Source organism: Symphalangus syndactylus, chromosome 20 (assembly GCF_028878055.3).
Source record: "Symphalangus syndactylus isolate Jambi chromosome 20, NHGRI_mSymSyn1-v2.1_pri, whole genome shotgun sequence".
In the NCBI taxonomy this organism is placed as follows: domain Eukaryota; kingdom Metazoa; phylum Chordata; class Mammalia; order Primates; family Hylobatidae; genus Symphalangus; species Symphalangus syndactylus.
The window spans coordinates 64142864-64169124 of record NC_072442.2 but is presented as its reverse complement, the minus strand read 5'-3'; the positions used below and the strand labels follow the sequence as shown (position 1 = coordinate 64169124).

The window sequence follows — 26261 nt, the reverse complement described above, 5'->3', positions numbered from 1 at the left end:
CCTCTCAGAAACTGACAGATCGAGCAGTCCAAAAGTTAGTAAGAATATGTAAGATTTGAAGAGCATAATGAACAAGCTTGATTTAATGCACATAGAGATGCTGCATCTTACAATAATGCATATTCTTTTCAAGCACATGCTAGACTTTTATAAAAACTAGTTCCGTAAGAGCCTAACATTCAAGCCTTTTGTTTGTTGTTTAAGAGAGAGGATCTTGCTCTGTCACCCAGGCTGAAGTACAGTGGAGTGATCATAGCTCACTGCAGCCTCCAACTCCTGGCCTCAAGCAATCCTCCCACATCAGCCTCCTGAGTAGCTCAGAGTACAGGCATGAGCCACCACACGACTCTTTTTTTTTTTTTTTTTTTTTTTGAGATGGAGTTTCGCTCTTGTCGCCCAGGCTAGAGTGCAATCCACTATTGTGGCTCACTGCAACCTCCACTTCCCGGGTTCAAGCGATTCTTCTGCCTCAGCCTCCCCAGTAGCTGGGATTACAGGCATTGCCATCATGCCCAGCTAATTTTTGTATTTTAGTAGAGACGGGGTTTCACCATGTTGGCCAGGATGGTCTCGAACTCCTGACCTCAGGTGATCTGCCTGCCTCAGCCTCCCAAAGTGCTGGGATTACAGGCGTGAGCCACTGCACCTGGCTGACCTTTAATTATTTTTTTATTTTATTTTAATTAATTTATTTATTTATTTTTGAGACGGAGTCTTGCCCTGTTGCCCAGGCTGGAGTGCAGTGACGCGATCTTGGCTCACTGCAACCTCTGTCTCCTGGGTTCAAGCAATTCTCCTACCTCAGCCTCCTGAGTAGCTGGGATTACAGTGCGTGCCACCACGCCCAGCTATTTTTGCATTTTTAGTAGAGACAGGCTTTTACCACATTCGCCTGGCTAATCTGGAACTCCTGACCTCAGGTGATCCACCGGCCTCAGCCTCCCAAAGTGCTAGGATTACAGGTGTGAACTACCATGCTTTGGGATTACAGGCATGAGCTACCACGCCTGGCCTTATCTTTTTTTTTTTTTTTTTTTTGAGATGGAGTTTCGGTCTCCTCACCCAGGCTGGAGTGCAATGGCATGATCTCGGCTCATTGCAACCTCTGCCTCCCAGTTTCAAGCGATTCTCCGGCGTCTCCTGAGTAGCTGGGATTACAGGAGCCCACCATCATGCCCAGCTGATACTTGTTTTTTTAGTAGAGACAGGTTTCAGTCTCTAAAGGGGCCACCCTGGTCTCAAACTCCTGACCTCAGGTGATCCACCCACCTCGGCCTCCCAAAGTGCTGGGATTACAGGCGTGGGCCACCACGCCCAGCCAACCTTTATTTATTAACTTCTTTAGGGAAAGGGCTGTTTTAATATCCATTTTTTTTTTTTTTGGTCAATTCTTCCTGTGTGAGTGACACCTACCCATGTTTTATGCATTGCTAGTACTCAATACTGAATTACACCAAATCTCTCTCCTTAAAATATCCCTGTTATTTTATTTAGTCAGATCAAGGAAATACATTAAAACAGTGTTCTAAAATGTAGTCTAATATGGTAAATACTGAAGTTATAACCCAGCTAAATAAAAGCTCTCTGGGGTACAACTTTTAAGACGGTCAAAAAAATTCTTGAGTCCAAAGAGTCTGGGAGTCACCGCATTAAATGAATGGAAGTTTCAGTTTCAGGAACTTGATGCTGCTCAACTGTTTGAAGCACAGGATTTTAAAAAATGACAACCCAGGCTTTTACTGTATTTAAAATTAAGTACAAAATAATTATCCTCATAGTATGCCGTTCAGTTTCTAAATTTGCGGTGAAAGCATTTACACGCCATTTCCTGGCGCCTGCAGACCCCAGCGTCGCCGCTTAGGGAGGCATGTGCTTTACCTGTCGCCGTGTCAGGTGCGTCTGTGTGGCTGCCGCGCTGGATAAGTCTGGCTGCAAAGCTGTTCTCATCAAATGAAGTCCCATTTACCACGGGGACATCTTCGAAGGGGTTCACAGACTGGTTAGAAGACACTGTGATATGCTGCACTGCCAGCCACAGAGCCGTGCTGCCCTCGTGGTCTTTGAGTTCTAAATCTAGTCTGAAAAGCAGAAGCAATGTCAACAGCACATACAATCTTTTTGAGACACTCTATACTGACAACAACCTTGTTCTTTCTCTTTATCCTTTTTCAATGACACATTTTTAGCTCACTTTAACTTCTTAATATATGCAACACTAAAGATGTTTAAAAAGAATGATTTTTCACTCACAATCCCCCCCTCACAACCGCCTTCTCACTTGTGCACGTCTCCCTACGTACTGTTTACACTGCAGCAGCTGACTGAACACATATTCATTCCTGGCCATGATGGACACGTGTAAAGGAGTCCTGCAGGATCAAAAAGAACCGGGGTCAGTTCAGGACAGGCCTGTTCAGGACGACTCACGGCAAGAGGCAACCAGAATCCCAGGCAGAATCACCACCCACAAGAAATCCCACATTTCTACAAGGCTTCTAAAACCATGACCCAGTATCAAAACCTGAAAACAGATCTGCTTATATGTGACCATTATTCAGTGGCCAAAATGGACAAGAATCAGCTCAAGGAAACGATCTCAAATACTCCCCAACTCAATCCCGACCCCTTCCTGAAGGCATAGACAGGGTTTTCTTGAGAACAGCAGTTTCTGCCACAGGTGTGCAGATTTTCCCTCATCTCTTCTCCATCAGTTCTGAAAAGAAACTCTCCCCCATAATTTTCTGTTCTTCTCAAACACACTCAGAGCAGCAACAGGAAAGAACTGATGAAAGCTGCATTTAACCCCTTTCACTGCTTTCATTTAGCACTCGGGGGCCCTGCAGGAGACTGGCACTGCAGAGCTACCACACACACACACACACACACACACACACACACACACACACACACACACTGCGAGTCAGGGCCCAAAGCTGCACCTACACACACACACTGTGAGTCAGGGTCCAAGTCTGCATCTACCGCCACCCCCCGCAAACACACACAGCGAGGCAGGGCCCAAGGCTGCACTACACACACACACTGCGAGTCAAGGTCCAAGTCTGCATCATCTACCCCCACCCCCCGCAAACACACACAGCGAATCAGGGCCCAAGGCTGCAGCTACATCCACACACCCACTCACCCACACACCCACTCACCCACACAGCGAGTCAGGGCCCAAGGCTGCACCTACCCCACACGCCCCCCGCCCCGCCCCAAAAACACACACTTTGAGTCAGGGCCCAAGGCTGCATCTACCACACACACACACAAACACAAACACACACATACACTGGGAATCAGGGCCCAAGGCTGCATCTACCACACACACACACACACACACACACACACACACACGGAATCAGGGCCCAAGGCTGCATCTACCACACACACACACACACTGCGAGGTAGGGCCCAAGGCTGCACCTACCCACCCCCTCCCCCCCACACACACAAACAAACACACACACACACACAGGGAATCAGGGCCCAAGGCTGCATCTACACCCACACACCCACTCACCCACACAGCGAGTCAGGGCCCAAGGCTGCACCTACCCCCCCCCCACACACACACACCTACCACACACACACACACACACACACACACACACTGGGAGTCAGGGCCCAAGGCTGCACCACACACCCACACACACACACACACACACACACACACACACAGGGAATTAGGGCCCAAGGCTGCACCTACACCCACACACCCACTCACCCACACAGCGAGTCAGGGCCCAAGGCTGCACCTACCACACACACACACAAACACACACACGCACACACACACACACACTGCGAGTCAGGGCCCAAGGCTGCATCTAACACACACACACACACACACAGCGAGTCTATTGCCGTTGGAGGAAAAAAATAAAGGAATCAACAGCAGGGAAATGAATGCAATTATTTTAGGAAATAAGGTAATTATCACATGATACTGAGATTTCATGAAGCTACATCTTATTTACGTACTTATCTATCACATAAATACATTCTCCTATCTGACAACCAAACTTTACAAAAAATCTTTTCTTTTTTGAGAGGTTTTTCAAAGGTATAAAATACTGAGAATGTTCTAATGACAATCGGGTCCCAACTGTGGTCAGTGATTCAGGTGACTTAACTGTCCTTCACAGCCCCTCACACCACTGTCCCAAGACAAGTAGCCTTTTCTCAGATTCTACCACAAGGAATCCTCAACTAAGTATTTCTGGAAAGGGGCAAAATGAACACAGTAAATATTGTTAAAGATGCAAAGGGCTGTGCTATGGACAAAGGTAGCAAGCTGTGCAGATAAAGTGGGAGTGTTTACGAGAAGGTAAAATTGGGTTTAATATAGAGAATTTTCTAACAATTAGAATTTTCTAACAATTAGACCTCAATATTCTTCAAACTATCCAAGCAACTCTAAGAAATGCTACAAGGTTTCCTTGGAGGCACTGGAGTAGATGACCATTCTGGTTCCTTCAAACATGAAGATACAAATTGCTTAAAAGCGCGAAGACTGGGCCAGGCGCAGTGGCTCACGCCTGTAATCCCAGCACTTTGGGAGGCTGAGGCGGGCGGATCACGAGGTCAGGAGATTGAGACCATCCTGGCTAACACGGTGAAACCCCGTCTCTACTAAAAATACAAAAAAAAAAAATTAGCCGGGCGCGGTAGCAGGTGCCTGTAGTCCCAGCTACTCGGGAGGCTGAGGCAGGAGAATGGCGTGAACCCAGGAGGCGGAGCTTGCAGTGAGCCAAGATAGCGCCACTGCAGTCCGGCCTGGGTGACAGAGCAAGACTCCATCCCAAAAAAAAAAAAAAAAAAAAAAAAAAAAAAAAAAAAAAAAAGCTCGAAGACTGGCTCACGCCTGTAATCCCAGCACTTTGGGAGACCGAGGTGGGCAGACCGCTTGAGCTCAGAAGTTCAAGGCCAGCCTGGACAACATGGCAAAACCCTGTCTCCACCAAAATACAAAAATCAGCCAGGTGGGGTGGCGTGTGCCTGTAGTCTCACCTACTCAGGAGGCTGAGGTGAGAGGATCACCTGTGCCCAGGAGATAGAGGCTGCAGTGAGCCAAGATCACACCACTGCGCTCCAGCCTGGGCGACAGAGTGAGATGCTGACACAATTAAAAACAAACAACACACAAAAAAAAACCTCGAAGACTTCAGTTACCCAGGATAGAAATGTTTTCCCCAAATGCCTCTGGATTTAGTAGTGACACTACTACTACACATCAATGTCTGTGACTTTAATAAAAATAGGACTGAATAATGCCAAACTAAAGAACATGAACACCCCATATGCCAATTACATGCTACTGTAAGATAATCGTCTGAGAACAGTGCTAAGGGCATAGTGTCTGCTCCCCAGCTTACCTCCCCTTGCTGTCCTGCATGTTGGGGTTGGCGCCAGCCTGCAGAAGGGCCTCTGCAATCTGCGCCATCTCAGACATCACATCTGCTGAGTGTTTCTTTGAACTGTACAAGGCCACAAGGTGCAATGGTGTCTCCTGGGCACCCAGTGTAGAAGCATTGACCAAGGCCCCATTCTTAATGAGGAAAGTGGCAGCAAAGAGATCTCCTTGAAAAGAAATAATAGAAGAAACAGTAACACATGACAACACTCAGGGCAAAGTATTCTGGCCAGTGCTTCCTCAAGAGGCAGCAGAAAATGACTGCAGACAAAGGAGAGCGATAACTAGATGTGTCTGAAGGAACCTCTTGGGGCATTTGTAACTGGAAACTCATCATTGAGATCATGGAGTTACAGACGAATTCAAAAGGCTTTGCTCAATTTTTGGTTACATGTTATCACTTGTCCTGCCTCCTCACCTCAGTATCCTTTCACTGTTTAAGAATACTAGGCTGGCCGGGCGCGGTGGCTCACGCTTGTAATCCCAGCACTTTGGGAGGCCGAGGCGGGCGGATCACGAGGTCAGGAGATCAAGACCACAGTGAAACCCCGTCTCTACTAAAAATACAAAAAATTAGCCGGGCGTGGTGGCGGGTGCCTGTAGTCCCAGCTACTCGGAGAGGCTGAGGCAGGAGAATGGCGTGAACCCGGGAGGCGGAGCTTGCAGTGAGCTGAGACTGCGCCACTGCACTCCAGCCTGGGCGACAGAGCAGGACTCCGTCTCAAAAAAAAAAAAAAAAAAAAGAATACTAGGCTGGGCCGGGCGCAGTGGCTCACGTCTGTCGTCCCAACACTGTGGGAGGCCAAGGCGGGCGGATCACCTGGGGTTGGGAGTTCGAGACCCGCCTGACCAACATGGAAAAACCCCGTCTCTCCTACAAATACAAAACTAGCCGGGCGTGGTGGTGCATGCCTGTAATCCCAGCTACTTGGGAAGCTGAGGCATGAGATTCGCTTGAACCTAGGGGGCGGAGGTTGCAGTGAGCTGAGACCGCACCATTGCACTCCAGCACGGGGAATAAGAGCAAAACTCCGTCTCCAAAAAAAAAAAAGAATACTAGGCTTCTATTCTTCAAAGGCCTCTTTTGGTCATTTCTCAAAAGGGTTTCCAGGATCCCTCCCCACACAATTTCTCTCTCTCTTTCTCTCTCTCTCTTTCTTATTTCCTGACCACAGCTTGTACCTAACTAAGCAACACCTACTCCCATTCTGCTGTACTTGCATACAGGTTCCTACTCAGAGTAATCCCATGTCTGTTTTTGTTGTACATGCATACAGGTTCCTACTCAGAGTAATCCCATGTCTGTTTTATTATTATTATTATTATTTTTTTTTTTTTGAGACGGAGTCTTGCTCTGTCGCCCAGGCTGGAGTGCAGTGGCGCGATCTCGGCTCACTGCAAGCTCCGCCTCCCGGGTTCACGCCATTCTCCTGCCTCAGCCTCTCCGAGTAGCTGGGACTACAGGCGCCCGCCACCACGCCCGGCTTATTTTTTGTATTTTTAGTAGAGACGGGGTTTCACCGTGGTCTCGATCTCCTGACCTCGTGATCCGCCCGCCTCGGCCTCCCAAAGTGCTGGGATTACAAGCGTGAGCCACCGCGCCCAGCCCGTCTGTTTTATTATTATAAAATTTATTTTCTTTTTAGATTTTGTTTTTTTTTTTCAGACAGAGCCTTGCTCTGTCACCCAGGCTGGAGTGCAGTGGCGCAATCTCGGCTCACTGCAACTTCTGCCTCCAAAATTCAAGCAATTCTCATGTCTCAGCCTCCCAAGCAGCTGGGACTACAGGCATGTGCCACCACACCTGGCTAATTTTTTGTATTTTAGTAGGGATGGGGTTTCACCATGATGTACAGGCTGGTCTCAAACTCCTGAGCTCAGGCAAACCACCTGCCTCAGCCTCCCAAAATGCTGGGATTACAGATGTGAGCCACTGCGCCCAGCCTCTTTTTAGTTTTGTAATCTCATTATATACGCATAACTGACTTAACAAGAAGTTTACAATGAAATATTTGAACAGAGTATCTGTACACATTACTATTTACAAAAATTTCACATGGTAAATAACCTTGTTGTGGAAACAAAATTTCTTTCTAAATCCCTTCCATTGACTTACCTCTTGGAGTATTACAGGTAAAAGAGTCTACCTAGGACAATTTACAAACATCAAATTAAGACTGAATAACATCCCAGGGCTTTGGAAGGCCGAGACAGGATCGCTTGAGCCCAAGAGTTCAAGACCAGCCTGGCAACATGGGGAGACCCCATCTCTACAAAAAAAACTTAGCAAGGAGTGGTGACAACACCTGTGGTTCCAGCTACTCAGGAGGCTGAGGTGGGAGGACTGCTTGAGCCCCAGAGTTCGAGACTGCAGTGGGCTATGACTGTGCCACTGCACTCTAGCCTGGGTGACAGAGAGAGATCCTGACTCAACAAAGGCTGAATAACTTACCCAGGCCGGTGCATTGGCATGATCACGACTCACTGCAGACTCAACTTCTTGGCTCAGGGGATTCTCCTGCCTCAGTCTCCTGAATAGCTGAGACTACAGGCACGCATGCCACCATGCCTGGCTTATTTTTTATATTTTTAGTAGAGATGGGGTTTCACCATGTTGCCCAAGCTGGTCTCCAACCCCTGGGCTGAAGGGATCCACCTGTCTCAGCCTCCCAAAGTGCTGGGATTACAGGCATGAGCCACTGTGTCTGGCCAAAATCCATTAATTTTAATAGTTTCATTTACCATCTTTGACTATTTATGCTCTGTAAGAGTGAAAAAAACTACCTTGACATGTTGACAAAAGGCCAAGACTTAAGATGAAAATGTTAATGGTATACATTTGTGAAAATACTTTGTCAGACACTAGTAAAGAGAAATTGACTCTAGATTGGTTCTACAAATACATGGTTAAACTCAGAACTAAGCAATCTGACAAGTGGCTATTTAGTGTCAAAAAATACTTGTGAAAAACCAGTTAAAGTATACTTGTCAAGTTAACTTGGAGGATGACAAGGATTAAGCAATTAAATTTGTTGTAAGATTAAAAGTTCAGTCTTTCTTGGATTTAGTTATATTTAACATTTAAAACATGCAAACACACTACATATATATAAAATTTATGTTTCTTAAGAAAACAAGGCAAGAATAGCAAAGCATCATAACACACAGAACAGAAACCTGTTAAAAAGGCTTGGGGCATCACGCCTTGCTGGGTGAAAGCAATTGCTCTCAGTAGCCTCCAGGTGGCACCAAGGAGCTCATATCGGGAAAGTTGGGTTTTGGGGGTTTTTCGGTTTTTTTTTTTTTGAGACGGGGTCTCACCCTGTCACCCGGGCTGAAGTGCAGGGGCATCAGCACAGCACACTGCAGCCTCAACTTCCAGGGCTCAGTTGATCCTCCCAGCTCAGCCTCCCGAGTAGCTGGGACTACAGGTGCACGCAAACATACCCAGCTAATTTTTGTGTGTTTTTGGTAGAGATGGGTTTTGCCACCATTGCCCAAGCTGGTCTTGAACTCCTGGGCTCAAGCAATCCGCCCACCTCAGCCTCCCAAAGTGTTGGGATTACAGGCGTGAGCCACGGCGCCTGGCCTGGAGAGACTTTCAAGGGTTCAGTTAAACATCTTCCAAATCAAACTCATCTGCAACTTGCAACTTGAAGTCCCCATGTGTGACTCTGATGGGTGATAGCAAGTTAACCCAAGAGCTGGGATTCAGAGGTACTTTCTGCAGATTCCGTCTCCATTTCACCAAGTTCATCTACAGGATGAATTTCTTGCAAATCACATCCTTCTTCAGATGGATCATCCTCAACATACAGAACAACGTCCTAGAGTTTGATTTGCTGGTCCCATGAGAGTTGACTATACTCCTTAAATGTGTGGGTGACCTTGCAATGAATGCTGGATTGTCGAAGCTGCCTTGGAACTTCTTTAATTTACGGATCGCAGGCAATGGTGTTCTTTCCACAGCATCTGCTTTTGTCTTTGCATCAGGACACTTCGGTTCCTAATTGTTAGAATTGTGAGTGCAGACTCCTTTGAATCACAACTCAAGATGATGATTTTCTCTCTCTTCCAAAGTTTTCCTTTCATATCTTATGATATAATTTCATCTCCTTCTACTACATATCTACAGTCTGAATATCTAGAATGGGGTTTCAGGAACGGTAAAGCTCTGTCAGGTCCGTTACCTGTATTCCTGTGTACATTTTCATTTGAATATACAGGTTTCATCTGGTTCTCAGTGGGCATGAAATTAGAAAATCATTTGCTTTTGTTTTGGTTTTTGGTTTTTTGAGACGGGGTCTCATTCTGTTGGTCAAGCTGAAGTGCAGTGGTGCCATCATGGCTTACTGCAACCTCAGCCTCCCAGCCTCAAGAAATCCTCCTGCCTCAGCCTCCCAAGTAGCTAGGGGTACAGGCGCATGCCACCCTGCCTGGCTCATTTTAAAATATTTTTGTAGAGATGAGGTCTCACTATGTTGCCCAGGCTGGACTCAAACTCCTGGCCTCAAGTGATCCTCCCACCTTGGCCACCCAAAGTGCTGGGATGACAGGCGTGAGCCACTGCACCCAGGCCAACTGTCTGTGTTTCAGCACTTCCCATCTGCTCTAGGCTTTCTTCCAAGGGACCATCTTGCTAGAGAATGTGGGCTCTGGTACTGGGGCAGACAAGAAGCCTCAGATGCTGACTTGCTCCTCGGATGCTAGATTGGCCTGTGTCTGTTTTTCGTTTTTTTTTTTTTTTTTGGTATTCACACTGTCTTATACAAAACAGACCCTGGGGAAATGTTTGGGAAGAAAATGGATTGACTGGTTAGGGCTACTGGGTTCTACTTTTCCAGAAAGGCTCTTATTTCAATGAATTATGACTTCAGGTAACTTAACAATTTTCCAGTAAGTCCCTTCTCTTGAAATATTTTCATTCTTCTGCTCCCGTTTTGGGTGGGGTAAGGGGTGCGGAAGGGTGCAATCTTTACCAGTATCAAAGCTTAGATTTCTTCACAGTACAGAGGCAGTAAAGCACTGCAAGCAGCAGGTAACACGTATATAGGGGGCTAGGCTAGGTCAGGCCTTTGCTATCCATTTATACATATACACAGGGAGTCCTACTCTGTAGCGTGAACAAACTCCGCATGGATTTGGTATAGGAGAAAATACACAAAGACAACAATATATTAGCAATACAACTAAATATCCTAGAGACGACCACTTACATTCTGGGAGTAGAAAGAAACTTTAGAATTATTAGGACAAAGGGCCTTAATGAAAAGTCCAAAATATGAAATACTCAGGGGAGAAGGGGCAATGCAGTTTCATTACCTTTAAGCTTAAAATATATTCCAAAATAAGACACAAATACATAGTGGCCGGGAGCAGCGGCTCCTGACTGTAATCCCAGCACTTTGGGAGGCCGAGGCGGGCAGTTCACTTGAGGCCAGGGGTTTGAGACCAGCCTGGCCAACATGGCAAACCCAATCTCTACAAAAATACAAAAATTAGCCAAGCGTAGTAGCGCGTGCCTGTAATCCCAGCTACTAGGGAGGCTGAGGCAGGAGAGTCGCTTGAACCCAGGAGGCAGAGGTTGCAGTGAGCCGAGATTGCAGCACTGCACTCCAGCCTGGGCGACAGAGCAAGACTCTGTCTTAAAAAAAAAAAAGAGAGAGATAAATACCAGTAAAGCTAAGAAAAGATAGGTTAATGAAAAATGTATAATACACCAAACATACAGAAGATAAACTGGGCAATACTGCACAGGTATATGAAAACCTATGAATGACTGGATTCAGATGGATAGCATGATAAAAAAAATGTTATATCTTAAATCCTTAAGTTCTCTTAGAAGAATTACAGACTTTGGATCAGATTTACTTTATTAATAAGACCCAAATATAAAGTTCTTTTTACTTATAATCATACACATATATATAAATATATTCACCCCACACAAAGAAGCTATTTAGAAATTACTAAAAATAGAAAATGAATAAAGTTTTACATTAAAAGAAAGTCAGCCCAGAGGGTACATAAAGGAAAAGGACAACTGATATCAGAAGAGCAGAACAAAGGGAGAGAACAGAAAATGTCACAAGCACCGTTTATAAGGTTTCTGTCAATAAGAAAATGGTTAACACATTTTAGAAATATTTCAAATCATCAGAAACAGTTAAAATAAAAACTGGTGCTTAAAAGTTTCAGTTACTTCATCACCTCATTCACTGACACTGCCAGGTAAATGAGGCATGACTATTACAATCCATCCACATAAAAATATTCCTAACAAAAAACTTCACACTAAAAAAATCCATATACAATATTTCTTTCAGTGCAGCTTCTTGACAGTTTTATTCAGCCAGTAACCTTCATTATTCAATTAATACAAACCATATTTCATGCTGCTCCAGTTGGTGGCATCATTTTCAAATTTACTAAAAATAACAGGAACATCCTACTGAAGAAACCCGTCAGCCAGGTGCAGTGGCTCACACCTTTAATCCCAGCGCTCTGGGAGGCCAAGGCGGGCGGATCACCTAAGGTTGGGAGTTCGAGACCAGCCTGACCAACATGGAGAAACCCCGTCTCTACTAAAAATACAAAATTAGCCGAGCGTGGTGGCGGATGCCTGTAATCCCAGCTACTCAGGAGGCTGAGGCAGGAGAATCGCTTGAACCCGGGAGGCAGAGGTTGCGGTGAGCCGAGACTGAGCCATTGCTGGGCGACAGGAGCGAAACTCTGTCTCAACAAAAAAAAAAAAAAAAAAGAAAGAAAGAAAAAAGAAACCCACCGACTGATGTTGGTTATTAAGGTAAAAAAGTTCAGGAAGAACTGTTTTTATAAAGTGAAGACTCATCTTCTTGCTCAGATCAGGCTAATCCAAGGAGATGGCATCCCTCTGGCCAAACATGTGCCCCCTGTGGACTCCCCCGAGACACTGCCTGCCTGTTCCACTCTTTAGATAAAATGATTGCTATACTTGGTTATTAGGATGATCACTGACTATTTTGTTGACAGAGTCTAATGTGTGCTCAGACTAAACCGAAATCTCATATATTAAAGACTTTCACTGTTAACAGTTAAAGTGAAAAAAAAAACTACAGGAACTGGACGTGGTTATGGCATTTCCAACGCAGGGGCAAGGGATGAATGGCAGGGTTGACCCCGCCATTCCCCTGGTAGTCACTGCTGGGTGTACGAATAACATTGCCTCGCATTCTCTGAACAAACCAATAAAGCAAAAGTAATTCCCACTTTATGGATAAGGAAGACTTAGAATGTGGGTTGTCCAAGGCCACAGAGTAAGCAGATGAGCTGAGATTCAAACCTTGGTAAATACGAGCTTCATAAAGCCAGTGCTCTGTCTACCGTAATATGCAACACTCTCTAAAGTTAGCAAAATCAAGTTTATTATACCCACACTGTAATCCACATACTTGCAAGCAATTAATAAACTCGGAGTGGAAGATTAAATCATCTGAAAATAAACATCAAAAATGTATCACTAATTCTTGGGAATTCTTGTAGCTAAGCAATCACCAAAATATTTAATAACTCAAAGATGATTTATCATCAAACATAAGAATTAACTCCCTAGGAGGAAAGAAACAAAATTCTCAGAATTTTTTTTTTTAGTAACAGGGTATCTATTTCCAAAATAAACATCTCAGACACGAAACAGTGTGGGAAAGAATCATTTCCTACGTGGTGGAGACTTCTCCACTGAATAACACTCAGTGCTAAGCACCCGCTGGCTTTGCACAGCACATAACGGTGCTTGAGGAAAATGCATCTGCTCTTGACACTGACATACTCGAAGGATTTCCTACCCAGTGATGAGCAAAATTTTCCGCTCTACCAGCCAGCAAGCTCAGCACTCCAACACATGGCTTATAAGGATACTTGTATTAAAACCTTGGCCCAAAAAGGACAAAGCTGGCACAGGACCACAACTTGATGTAACTACATTCCACCAACTAGGAGCAATTTGTGAACGGCAAAAACGTAGCATAGACAATAATGGTATAACAATGCATCATCAAAAAGGGAAAATATAGATGATTAAGATGGAATGAAACGAGCGGATTTGCTCTTTGATGTCTACATGTAAATAAAAAAAAAGTGGCCATGGCAATGTACTTCAATCAAGTCAACCATCCCTCCACAAAACTAACGCTTTGACACTTCGGAAAGCTTTCATTTCTCACTGGAACTCTACCTCTATACAGATTTCACTCTGTCTAAAATGACCATTGCAAAGCAAAATCAGCCAGGATCCATTTGGGACTCATGAATTAGTAAGACTATGGAAAAAAACAAACAAAAACCTAGTATTTTTTTTTTCCTTTGACAAGTTAATTCATTAATATTAAAATATTTTGGCCGGGTGCGGTGGCTCACGCCTTTAATCTCAGCACTTTGGGAGGCCGAGGTGGGCGGATCACCAGGTCAGGAGATGGAGACCATCCTGGCTAACACGGTGAAACCCCATCTCTACTAAAAATACAAAAAATTAGCTGGGCGTGGTGGCGGGCACCTGTAGTCCCAGCTGCTGGGGAGGCTGAGGCAGGAGAATGGCGTGAACCCGGGAGGCAGAGTTTGCAGTGAGCCGAGATTGCGCCACTGTACTCCAGCCTGGGCGACAGAGCAAGACTCCATCTCAAAAAAAAAACAACCTTTAAATGTTTTGTTCTCAAGTCTATCATTTCTGTATTCTTCCAACTACTAACAATGCATTCAAAGTATAGCTACAACTTCACAATAACTCTGCTAGAACAAAATGAAACTCTATCAATTTATCATAATAGAGGCCTAGCCTGTTACAGTGAAAACCCTGAAGCTAAGAACATGTTTCAACATACATGGTTTTGCTACTATCCTTGTATCTGTGGTAGGATACAAAAGCAAAACCTTCCTAGCACAATTCCTGTAGAAAGCGATCCACTGAACAAGCAAACATATCAAGTGCTTACAAGTAAAAGGTACTTCACACATGTACCATCTTCGTAGCCTTTCTTCCTGGGGCCCTGTTGGCACGGTGAATGGCCAAACTAACAAGGCATAGGCAACAGCTCTTGAGCGCTTCCTCTGACCCAATGATCAAATTCTAAATCATGTAGCCTGTAAGTACAGACTACAGAAGGCTTTGAGAATTTGGGGAACAAGGTCAGAAAGTCTTCAAAAATTATTCGGATAAAAATAAAATTGCCTGCAGGGAAAAATATACACTTCTTCCTACCTCTTTGGATTCCTTTGTGTAACAAGCTCCAGCCACTCTTGTCCACCATGTCCACATCAGCTTTGTGACTAACCAGCGTGGTGGCAATACTCTCCAGTCGTCGTGAAAGGGCTAGATCTAATGCCAGATCTCCGTTATGATCCGCTTCATTCAGCTTCCCAGGGAGCTACACAAACAAGTTTGTAAATTAGCGCCCAGTGAGTAAAGAATATGACCTATTTTAATTTCTCCTACCTTGACCCTTAAATATCATCTCTTATACAAATGTCAAATTTAAGTGCTCCAACACTGCTTCCTCCCCAAATTCAACTTTATTGACAAACTTCTATCAGGTTTCCTCAGGGTACATGTTTTCAGGGAGTACAGAATTAATGGGGATCACATAGCCAACACAAACAATGTAGGGGACGATGTAAGGGCCACCAGGAAAATGTGGACAGAGTGCTGTGGGGCACAAGTGCCAGGCAGAGGCTCGGAGAGTTTTACGGTGAACAGCTAATGTTTTCAGGAAAGGCGGTGACCTTCCTATCTCATTCTTCCCAGCAGTTTAATGTCTCCCCATACACTGGACACCCAGGATAAAACATACTTCGCTCCAATCTGTCAAGAGTCATTACATTTTTTTCAAGGTCATATGGTGGGCAGAATTATTGCCCCCCAAAGATGGACATGTCCTAATCCCCAGAACCTGTAAACATGCCACGTTACACAGCAAAAGGCACTTTGAGGATGTGATTAAGGACCTTGCGATGGGGAGAGTATCCCAGATTATCCAGGAGGCCCGACCTATCTAACCACAGAGGGCCTGATCTAGCTAACCACACAAGTCCTTCAAAGCAAAAAAGGGAACCAGAAGAGTAAGTCAGAGAGATGTGACAATAAGAAGCACCTGACCCACCACTGCTGGCTTTTAAGACAAAAGCCGGGGGCTATGAGCTAAGGAATGTGTGGCAGGCTCTAGAAGGTGGGAATGGCCCTCAGCTAATGGCCAGCAAGAAAATGGGGACCTCAATCCTGTAAGTGCAAGAATCTGAATTCTGCCGGGCGCGGTGGCTCACGCTTGTAATCCCAGCACTTTGGGAGGCCAAGGCGGGCGGATCACGAGGTCAGGAGATCGAGACCACGGTGAAACCCCGTCTCTACTAAAAATACAAAAAATTAGCCGGGCGCGGTGGCGGGCGCCTGTAGTCCCAGCTACTCGGAGAGGCTGAGGCAGGAGAATGGCGTGAACCCGGGAGGTGGAGCTTGCAGTGAGCCGAGATCGCGCCACTGCACTCCAGCCTGGGTGACAGAGCGAGACTCCGTCTCAAAAAAAAAAAAAAAAGAATCTGAATTCTGCCAAAAACCCGAATAAGCAGGAAATGGATTCTCCTGAGTCTCTGGAAAGAAGCAGAGCCTGCTGACACCTTGATTTTGGGCCAGTGATTCCTGTCCTGGACTTCTGACCTACAAAACTGTAAGGCAATATATTTGTGTTGTTTTAAGCCATTAAGTTTATGGTAATTTATTATAGCAGCAAAAGTAAACCAACACAGATTTTGGCACCTAGAAGTTAAGAAGCGTTTAAAAAAAAAAAAAAAACCACCTAAAAGCATATAAGAGGTTTTTAAATTGGGCAATGGGCTAAGGCTGGAAGAATTTTGAGAAACACGTTAGAAAAAGCTCAGATTGCTTTGAACAAACTATTTAGTAGAAATCCGTACGTTAAAGACTGTGCCAGTCATGGCTGGGAAGGAAGTGGGAACTATCATGGAGAAGGACAAGTGCGTTAGAGTTTTGGGAAATGAAGAATGGAAAAGGCAGCTACAGTACCTGGGAATCCATTTCAATCAGATAAAGGAAGACCACGTCTTCTCTCTCCACTTTGATGGCTTTATGTAATGGGTACTCCGTCTTGGATTTGATCATTTTGTACAGCAACTGAGCACTCATGCTACTGAAATCCTCCTTCCTCAGGTCGTCCTAAGAATTCACAACACAGTAAAAAGCAGAACAGGTACAAGGCAATGAACACAACCAGCATTTAGTAAGCCCTTAAAATGCGTCAGTCAGGCCCTTCTTTAAGGGCTTAACCTTTCCCAACTCATTTATTTCTCCCCAAAACCCAATGAGGTAAGTACTTGAACATCCCCATTTTACAGAAGAAAAAATTACGGCATAAAGAGATTAGATAACTTGCTCAAGTTCAGACAGTCCTTAAATGGCTGGGGAACCAGAAGGCTGACGTTCGGAGCCTCACTCTCCTCCAGCACTACCGTGCCTCCCAGTGAGGTGGCAAAACACCAGCCATGCATGCACCCTGAGGGAGCCTCACATGAGAGCAGGGAGTCCTCCTCCCACCCCCCGAAAGACGGCAGTTACAAAATCAATTCCAACTTCCACAAACAAGTCACTCCACTGAGTCGCAGCTGGTCCCTATTATTGCAGATCTCTATATTTCTACCTATTTTAAAAGAAAGGTTACCAATCCTGTTTCAATTCCTTAAAATCCAGTTCTTTTAGCCGCCTTTTCTGAAACTCTAAGGCTTTTCCCACAGTGTTGTTGAATACCAAACAATTTGCAGAAACTAATTTGCAAAAGGTAGCACCAGCCCTAATTTTCTAAAACTGCAAACAACAACAAAATGTAAACACTGGCCGGGCGCAGTGGCTCACGCCTGTACTCCCAGCACTTTGGGAGGCCGAGGTGGGCGGATTGATCACCTGAGGTTGGGAGTTTGAGACCAGCCTGACCAACACGGAGAAACCCCCGTCTCTACTAAAAATACAAAATTAGCCGGGCGTGGTACTGCATGCCTGTAATCCCAGCTACTCAGGAGGCCAAGGCAGGAGAATCACTTGAACCTGGGAGGCAGAGGTTGCAGGGAGCTGAGACCGTGCCATTGCACTCCAGCCTGGGCAACAAGAGCGAAACTCAGTCTCAAAAAAAAAAAAAAAAATGTAAACACTGTTCTTTATGATGAAACAACCTAAGAAAGGGAAATCTAAACTGAAAGATGCTCTCTGCCTGATTAGGAGAGCAAGGGCAAGCTCTGAAACTGTACTGCTGAAACTGCAGGGCCTGCTGGCCGTGGAGCCACACCCTATTCCTGCAGCTTAGCAGCAGCTTCCACAGATGAAGGGTGAAGGCAGGCGATGCTTCCAAGCCTGTTTCTGGACCTCAGCTATCTTTTTTGGGGGGGCGGGAGATGGAGTCTCGCTCTGTCACCCAGGCTGGAGGGCAGTGGCGCGATCTCAGTTCACTGCAACCTCCGCCTCCCGGGTTTATGTGATTCTCCTGCCACAGTCTCCTGAGTCGCTTGGACTATGGGCATGCACCACTGAGCCCAGCTAATTTTTGTATTTTTGGTAGAGATGGGGTTTCACCATGTTGGCCAGGCTGGTCTCGAACTCCTGACCTCAAGTGGTCTGCCCGCCTCGGCCTCCCAAAGTGCTGGAACTGAAGGCGTGAGCCACTGCGCCCGGCCAGACCTGAGCTATCTTTTGTCCTTCGGCTCTGAAATCACAGAACTACCAGATTTTGAGGTGAAAAGAGTCTCATAGATCATCTAATCAAACTATTTATTCTTCAATTGTGTAACAAGAGAAAACTAGGTGCCAAAGAGGTCACTTTCCATGGAACTACGTCCCAAGCCGCGGTCTCCTGACTGCCAGCTAGAGTGCTTTGTCGACACCCTCAACCTCACTCACCCAATGACTTGCAATGATTTCTGCACAGTAGTTCATCAGCGTGCTGGCATTCAGCTCCTCTGCCGTCTGGTAGAAGCGAATACAGTTCCTGACATTCACTAGAGACATGACACCCTTCTCACATCTGTAAGAGAGTATTCATCGTGAGCAATATTAGTGGACGAATATATTCACAAACGAACAAACCAAAGCGATCATCTTCATACTGGCTGGCTATGTCCTATTAATAACACTACGGGGTAAGTAAGGTTAAGCAAAGTGTTATGAATAAATTACAGTTGGTCTCCCATATTTAAAAAGTACTAGAATTTCATTTAATATTTCATTGCTCCGTTCTGGTCAGAATCAAAATAACATGCAAATAAACTGATTAAGCATAAAACCCTAACTGCGTTAACAGTACACATATGACACCCGCTGATCACATAGACAGGTAATTGTCGAATCAAGCACAAAATGGATCAACCTCTGTCCTTCAAAGAAAATTTAATTGTATGGAACACCACTTTAGTTCCCACTAGCACAACTGTTATTATGCAAACAGTGTGTTTTAGAAATAGTTTCAAATACGAGGCTCTATGCTCAGTAATTAACACCTCCTTAAAAGCTCTCCTGGCCGGGTGCAGTGGCTCACGCCTATAATCCCAGCGCTTTGGGAGGCTGAGGTGGGTGGATCACCTGAGGTCGGGAGTTTGAGACCAGCCTGACCAACATGGAGGAACCCCATCTCTACTAAAAATACAAAATTAGCCAGGTGTGGTGGCGCATGCCTGTAATCCCAGCTACTCGGGAGGCTGAGGCAGGAGAATCGCTTGAACCCGGGAGGCAGAGGTTGCGGTGAGCTGAGATCATGCCATTGCACTCCAGCCTGGGCAACAAGAGCAAAACTCTGTCTCAAAAAAAAAGCTCTCCCATAAGATTAATGTGTATGATATGTGAATTATAACTCAATAAAGCTATATTTTAAAAGCCCCACCTAGGATCAACTGAGGTCAGGAGCTTGAGACCAGCCTTACCAACAAGGTGAAACCCTGTCTCTACTAAAAATACAAAAATTAGCCAGGCATGGTGGCAGGTGCCTGTAGTCCCAGCTACTAGGAAGGCTGAGACAGGAGAACTGCTTGAACCCAGGAGGCGGAGATTGCAGTGAGCCGAGATTGCGCCACTGCACTCTAGCCTGGGCGGCAGAGTGACTCCATCAACAAAAAAAAAGAAGAAGAAAGAAAAAACCCCCCTAAAATATCTATAATGTTTAGAAGAAAACAGCCAAATCGGCCAGGCATGGTGGCTCACACCTATAATCCCAGCACTTTGAGAGGCCGAGGTGGGCAGATCGCCTGAGCTCAGGAGTTCCAGACCAGCCTGGGCAACATGGTGAAATCCCGTCTCTACTAAAATACAAAAACAAATTAGCTGGGCGTAGTGACGTGTGCCTGTGGTCCCAGATACTTGGGAGGCTGAGGCACAAGAATCACTTGAACCTGGGAGGCGGAGATTGCAGTGAGCTGAGACAGTGCCACTGCACTCCAGCCTGGGTGACAGAGCAAGACTCGTCTCAAAAAAAAAAAAAAATTAGAAAAAATAGCCAAATCATAGTAAACCCCCCACACCAAAAAAAATCAGATTTCTACTATAACAACAAAACCACAGTCCACCAAAATAGAGAAAAACTGGCTACAATGGATGTCCTCATAAAGTCACATAATAACAAAAACAAGACTCTTTCAGAATCATTAATAAGGAAACACGGCCAGGTGCAGAGGCTCACACCTGTAATCCCAGCACTCTGGGAGGCCAAGGCAGGAAGAGTACTTGTGGCCACGAGTTCAAGACCAGCCTGGGCAACATAGCAAGACCCTGTCTCTACCAAAAGAATTGAGAAATTAAGCGGGCATGGTAGCATGTGCCTGTAGTCCCAGCTACTCAGGAGGCTGAAGTGAGAGCCCAGGAGTTCAGAGCTGCAGTGAGCCGTGATCACACCACTGTACGCCTGCCTAGATGACAGACAGAGACCCTGTCTCAAAAAAAATTAAAAAAAAAGAACATCAGAGAAGAGAGAGCTGAAGGCAGGCAAATAGGTCTCTGGTAGCAAAAGCAGGACCACATCGTAGTCTGGAAGACACGGCATTGGAAAGACCACACTTTCTCCGTGCCAGAATTCCTGGAAGCCTTAGGGAGTCTCCCATGAAACCAGGCCCATGGGGAAAAGGCGGCCAGGGCACAGTCCTTCACCTCCCTAGCTTCCACAACTCCCTCCAAATCAGGTTCACCTCCAAGGGCAGTCACAGAGGACTAGTATGGTTTCACGAGACTTCCTGACATCCACCATTGTTTTCCCTGCCAGCAGCCTCCACCAAAACTCTTTTCTAACCACAAAGGCAGAATGTAGTGGACAGAGCAAACAAACAATGAGGTAACAAAGACCTGAGTGGAGACCCATTAAATTTTAGGGGCCAAATTACTTGAGCTCTCTGTGCCCCTGTCTCCTCCTCTGTAAAATAAAGATGTTACTCTGCTTCAGATATTTGAGGAATACTTGTGTGTTTGTCAAGATGGAGGAGAACTAGTTACACTCAGCACAGCTTGAGGTATGTAGTAAATATGCTCAGAAGTTTGAGGTCCCTCTCCTAGCCCTTCTCTTCTCTAAAACCTGAAATTCCTTTACTAAGGAAAAAGCACAAAGGAAATCACATAATTTTAATAACCCACATTAGTGGATTTCAGTACTGTTAACCGTAACTAGCTAGCAGATAATTCTCAATCTTAACAGATGGGCTTTAGGTAACAGACATGGAAAAAGACCATGGGAATGGGTGATGGCAAAAGAAAGAAGGACGGTCATGAGAAAGACCTGGACAGAATGCAGAACACACTTTTTTTTTTTGAGACGGAGTCTAGCTTTGTCGCCAGGCTGGACTGAAGTGACATGATCTTGGCTCACTGCAACCTCCGCCTCCCAGGTTGAAGCGATTCTCCTGCCTCAGCCTCCCGAGTAGCTGGGATTACAGGCACGTGCTGCCACACCCAGCTAATTTTTGTATTTCTTTTTTTTAGTAGAGATGGGGTTTCCCCATGTTAGCCAGGATGGTCTCGATCTCCTGACCTCATGATCCGCCCGCCTCGGCCTCCCAAAGTGCTGGGATTACAGGTGTGAGCCACCACACCCAGTCAACAGCATTATATTTCTCAGCCTCAGTTTTCTGTACCATTGGTTTCTCCAAACCTGTAGCACACCACAGTAATGTCTGACAAAGTCACTCTAACCTCAGCTATGAAATCAGAGCATTCCAGGAGAAAAAAAAACCTGTTTTCAGATAGCTTTCAGAAGCTTTTACCATTTTTACAACTAATATTCAATCTGCCTTCCTAACATCCTGACACCAGGCAGCCTAATACACAGTATGATCTCAGGAAGTAATAACTCCCATTTGTAGGGCACTTTACAAAGCACTTTTACAGACAAATGCTGAGAACCTGAAAATTCCATTCTCCTCCTTTTCACTGTCAAACGACATTGCGCCAAGGGACTCAAATATGTTTCATGAAGGCAGATCTTTTATTAAAGCTGGCAGACATTTCACTGTCACCAATTCTAGGATCTCCAGAGTGCCATTTGGATAGATTATAAATAGTAACTGACATGATTTACACAACCAAAGAACATGTAATCTTATTTAGAAATTTAGATTCTCAGTTCCTATACTCTCTTTGAAAACAGCAAGACAGACTTTCACCCGAAGGGAATTTTTTATTATTTTTAACTTTAGAGTACAGAAAGGATACAGACAAACAAAAACAATACATCTTTTTTTTTTTTGAGACGGAGTTTCACTCATGTTGCCCAGGCTGGAGCAACAAGGCTCAATCCAGGCTCACCACAACCTCCACCTCCCAGGTTCAAGCAATTCTCCTGCCTCAGCATCCCGAGTAGCTGGGATTACAGGTGCCCACCGCCACGCCTGGCTAATTTTTTTGTATTTTTAGTAGAGACGGGGTTTCACCATATTGGCGACTTTTAAAGTATAAAATCAAGTATATATTTAAACGTCCCACAAACTCCTGTCTAGTTTTCATATCACTCTTCAGCGGATGTGGGGAAAAAAAAATTACTGAAAAGAAAAATGACAGAAGGTAAACAGTGATTTAGTTACAAATGACTTTTTTCTTTATATCATTCTGTATTTTCCAAATATCATACACCGAACATGTATTATACCTTTGTAAGGAGAAAAAAATTAACTGTCATTTTTTTAGTATACATTAATAAAAACATTAGCCAGGCACAGTAGCTCACGCCTGTAATCCCAGCACTTTGGGAGGCTGAGGTGGGTGGATCACCTGAGGCTCGGAGTTTGAGACTAACCTGGCCAACATGGAAAAATCCCATCTTTACTAAAAATATAAAAATCAGCCAGGCGTGGTGGCAGGCGCCTGTAATCCCAGCTACTCAGGAGGCCGAGGCAGGAGAATTGCTTGAATCGGGAGGTGGAGGTTGCAGTGAGCCAAGATTGTGCCATTGCACTCCAGCCAGGGCGATAAGAGTGAAACTCTGTCTCAAAAAACAAAAAATTAAAACAGCCGGGTACAGTGGTTCATGCCTGTAATCCCAGCACTTTGGGAGGCCGAGGCAGAAGGATCACTTGAGGTCAGGAGTTCAACTGGCCAACATGGCAAAACCCTGTCTCTACTAAAAATATAAAAATTAGCCGGGCATGGTAGCGTGCACCCATAATCCCAGCTACTCAGGAGGCTGAGGCAGGAGAATCGCTTGAACCTGGAGGCGGAAGTTGCAGCGAGCTGAGACTGCACCATTGCACTCCAGCCTGGGTGACACAGTGAGGCTGTCTCAAAAAAAAAAAAAAAAAAAAATTAAGAGTATTTTCTTCAGTGTGCCCTCCATGGTAGAAAAAAAAAAAGAAAAAAAAGTATTTTCCTGATGCTTACTATAAAATCTTCCTTTTCATCAATTAGTGCTAGCATTCCAAAACCAGCGAGATCCCCACATTACAAAAAGAGCAAGGGCTGCTTCACACTGAACTGCACCCGTCGCTAGCACCCTTATCTCCAGCATGTAATTCCTTCCAAGGACAGCAGGGGCCACTCTGTGACCCTTTAAAAGCCAACACTTGACTCCAGTCCTGGTGTCTTCCACTCCAGCTCTTAAGAAAGCCATGACAGATAATAACTCAATACTCATATCTAACAATACAAAATTAAGCATCTGGTAATGATGACAGTTATGAAGCCTACAGTCAACAAACAACAAACAGTTTAATTAAAGAATCCATTACACAGATTACAATTATCTAAACTACTCCAACCCCAAGACATTTTTACAAAAGCAATTTAATTTACATAAGCAAGTTTGACAAGGTCAACAGGAGAAAGCTCAGGAAGTCTGGGAAAAATATAAAGACATAAATTATAATCTAATTAAAATCAGTCTCATTTCACTCTCACCAAAACTCCTCACCAAAACAAATTAACAAACAAACAAATGAAAGAAAGACTTAACTGAATGGCCTCAATAATGAAATCAGCTTTGCTAATAACCTAATGCTGTATGCACCTACAGATTGTGGACCTGCTTTTGTTTTTTATTTATAGGATTTAGATATTAAAATGCACTCAAACCCACATCAATAACAGACAGGAGTAAGCCGTCCACTGATTTCATGTGGGGCACAGTGAGCCCTCCTGGGAAAACACCAGCCCAAGACAAAAACAGCAAGCAGCTCTAGGCAGCAAAGTCTCTCTGGGGAAAACACAGCAACAGGTGGAGTGCCTCCTGATGACTGAAACCATCCCCTCACTCACCCAGCAGAAAAGCCATTCCTCTACGCACCCAAGGGAATACAAAAGATCACTAAATGCTGTAAAAAGCCACTCCATCACCAAGCTGATTACCAAGAGCCACAGCTCCAATAGACAGACGCTCCCGGACATCTCGTCTGACATTATTTAGTGAATATTTTGTTTTCTGTTGTTCTAAAATGCCAACTTGGGAGAGCAACAGAGAAAATATAATATAAAAACCCAGCATGCTATCTCCTTGACAACCTAAAATGCAGTAACTGAAATGAAGTGAGATCTCTGGGACACTGGCTATGACACTTATTTGGACAAAGTTTTCACATATTCATTTAGGCACTCATTGTTTCCAACAAAGAGACTACGACTAAGGATTTCATTCAACTTGATATATCAGAAAATATAGTAAAACGTCAAGGGAAACAGAAAGGGAAGGAAAGCTCAAAGTTTGGACACTGGATTATATTATTTCATATTTAATTTTTCAGCTTATACGATTATGTAATTTCAGGTAACAGACCAGTGAAAGAAAAGAGAATAGCAAAAGCTTTAGCAAAATTTAGCTACAAGATAACACAAAGCAAGGGAGGTAACAAATTCCGTCCCCAGCATCGCCTTTAAAGGAACACCTTGCCAAGTTATTCACATTAGCAGAAGAAGCTGTTTTCCCAGAGCTCGGCATCATTAAAGCTCAGCCACCACCATCTGAGGTGCTTGAATGTATCTGCTGTGACTTGCCTCTCCCTGAGGAGCTGTAGCTGAAACCGATTTGCTAGTTTCATCAGTTCAGTCAGGAACACATCATCCTCTCTGAACTCCAACTCATCTGTATAGATCCAGCGAAGCATTGTCATCGTCACCTCAGGGTTAGCATCTGGTTAAAGAAAGTAGAGAGAACAACTGAAAAGGCATAGAATGACATGCTTAGACTTTCTCAAGGGATCCCTAAAATTTGAGGCTAATAAAGTAAATGACAGTATACCCAACTTAAAGGAGTATTACACAGTCATTAAAAATGGGGACTCGACCAGGTGCAGTGGCTCACGCCTGTAATCCCAGCACTTTGGGAGGCCGAGGCGGGCAGATCACGAGGTCAGGAGTTCAAGACCAGCCTGACCAACATGCTGAAACCCCATCTCTACTAAAAATACAAAAAAAATTAGTCGGGCCTGGTGGTGCGCACCTGTAATCCCAGCTACTCAGGGGCTGAGACAGGAGAATCGCTTGAACCTGGGAGACGGAGGTTGCAGTGAGCAGAGATCGAGCCACTGCACTCCAGCCTGGGTGACAGAGGGAGACTCCGTCTCAAAAAAAAGGTCACTCAGCAGTCTGGGCAGCATCTGACTCTAAAGTTTCGCAGTGGGCAGTGAGTGAGGAAATAAACCTACTAAAGATATGTCGAATACATTGGGGAAAATATTTGAAACATATGACTAAGAGTTAACATTATTTTTTTTTTCTTTTGAGACAGGGTCTCACTGTGTCACCCAGGCTGGAATGCAGCGGCACAATCATGCTTCACTGAGGCCTCGAACTCCCTGGGCTCAAGTGGTCCTTCCACCTCAGCCTCCCGAGTAGCTGGGACCACAGGTGCGTGCTAGCATGCCAGGTTAATTTTTATATTTTTTGTAGAGACGGTTTCGCCATGTTGCCCGGGTCTTGAAATCCTGGGCTCAAACAATCCACCTGCCTCAGCCTCCTAAAGTGTTAGGATTACAGGTGTGAGCTGCTTCACCCAGCCTGAGTTAACATTCTTTATAATAAAAAGACCTTACAAATAAAAATAAAAAGATGGACACCCAATGGAAAAATGGGCAATGGATATAAATAGGTAATTCACAAAGATAAATAATGGCTAATAAACCTTACTGATAACCAAATACAAACTGAAACCAGAGTACATTTTTTTATCTCTCAGACTAGCAAAGATTTTTTAAAGAAAATAACCTTTCACACAGCAACTACATATGTAGGTATTATCTGAAGAAAATAACTGGACAGATATAGAAAAATGTACTAAGATGTTCAGCACAATATTATTAATGAAGAACTAGAACAAAAATCTTAAGAGTCCAACAATGGAGAACTAATTAAATAAATTACAATATA

At 44.7% G+C, this 26261-nt stretch overlaps 1 protein-coding gene across 7 annotated transcripts in view; it reads right to left on the bottom strand.

The window, feature by feature from the left end:
- ANKFY1 (ankyrin repeat and FYVE domain containing 1) overlaps positions 1-26261 on the bottom strand; it is a 101821-nt gene that overhangs the window by 28845 nt on the left and 46715 nt on the right. For 5 of the 7 annotated variants that reach the window (XR_010118306.1, XR_008653195.2, XM_055257884.2 and 2 more), the window contains 7 exons: positions 24891-25026; positions 18342-18465; positions 16464-16613; positions 14652-14817; positions 5382-5586; positions 2301-2369; positions 1879-2078 (listed from right to left, as the gene is read on the bottom strand). Coding sequence is in view for 5 of the 7 variants with exons in the window: in XM_055257884.2 (XP_055113859.1) it covers positions 1879-2078; positions 2301-2369; positions 5382-5586; positions 14652-14817; positions 16464-16613; positions 18342-18465; positions 24891-25026 (1050 nt within the window). In the remaining 2 variants the exon portion in view is untranslated. The remainder of the gene's footprint in view (positions 1-1878; positions 2079-2300; positions 2370-5381; positions 5587-14651; positions 14818-16463; positions 16614-18341; positions 18466-24890; positions 25027-26261) is intronic. The other 2 variants (XM_063629638.1, XM_063629637.1) reach the window with 1 other exon arrangement.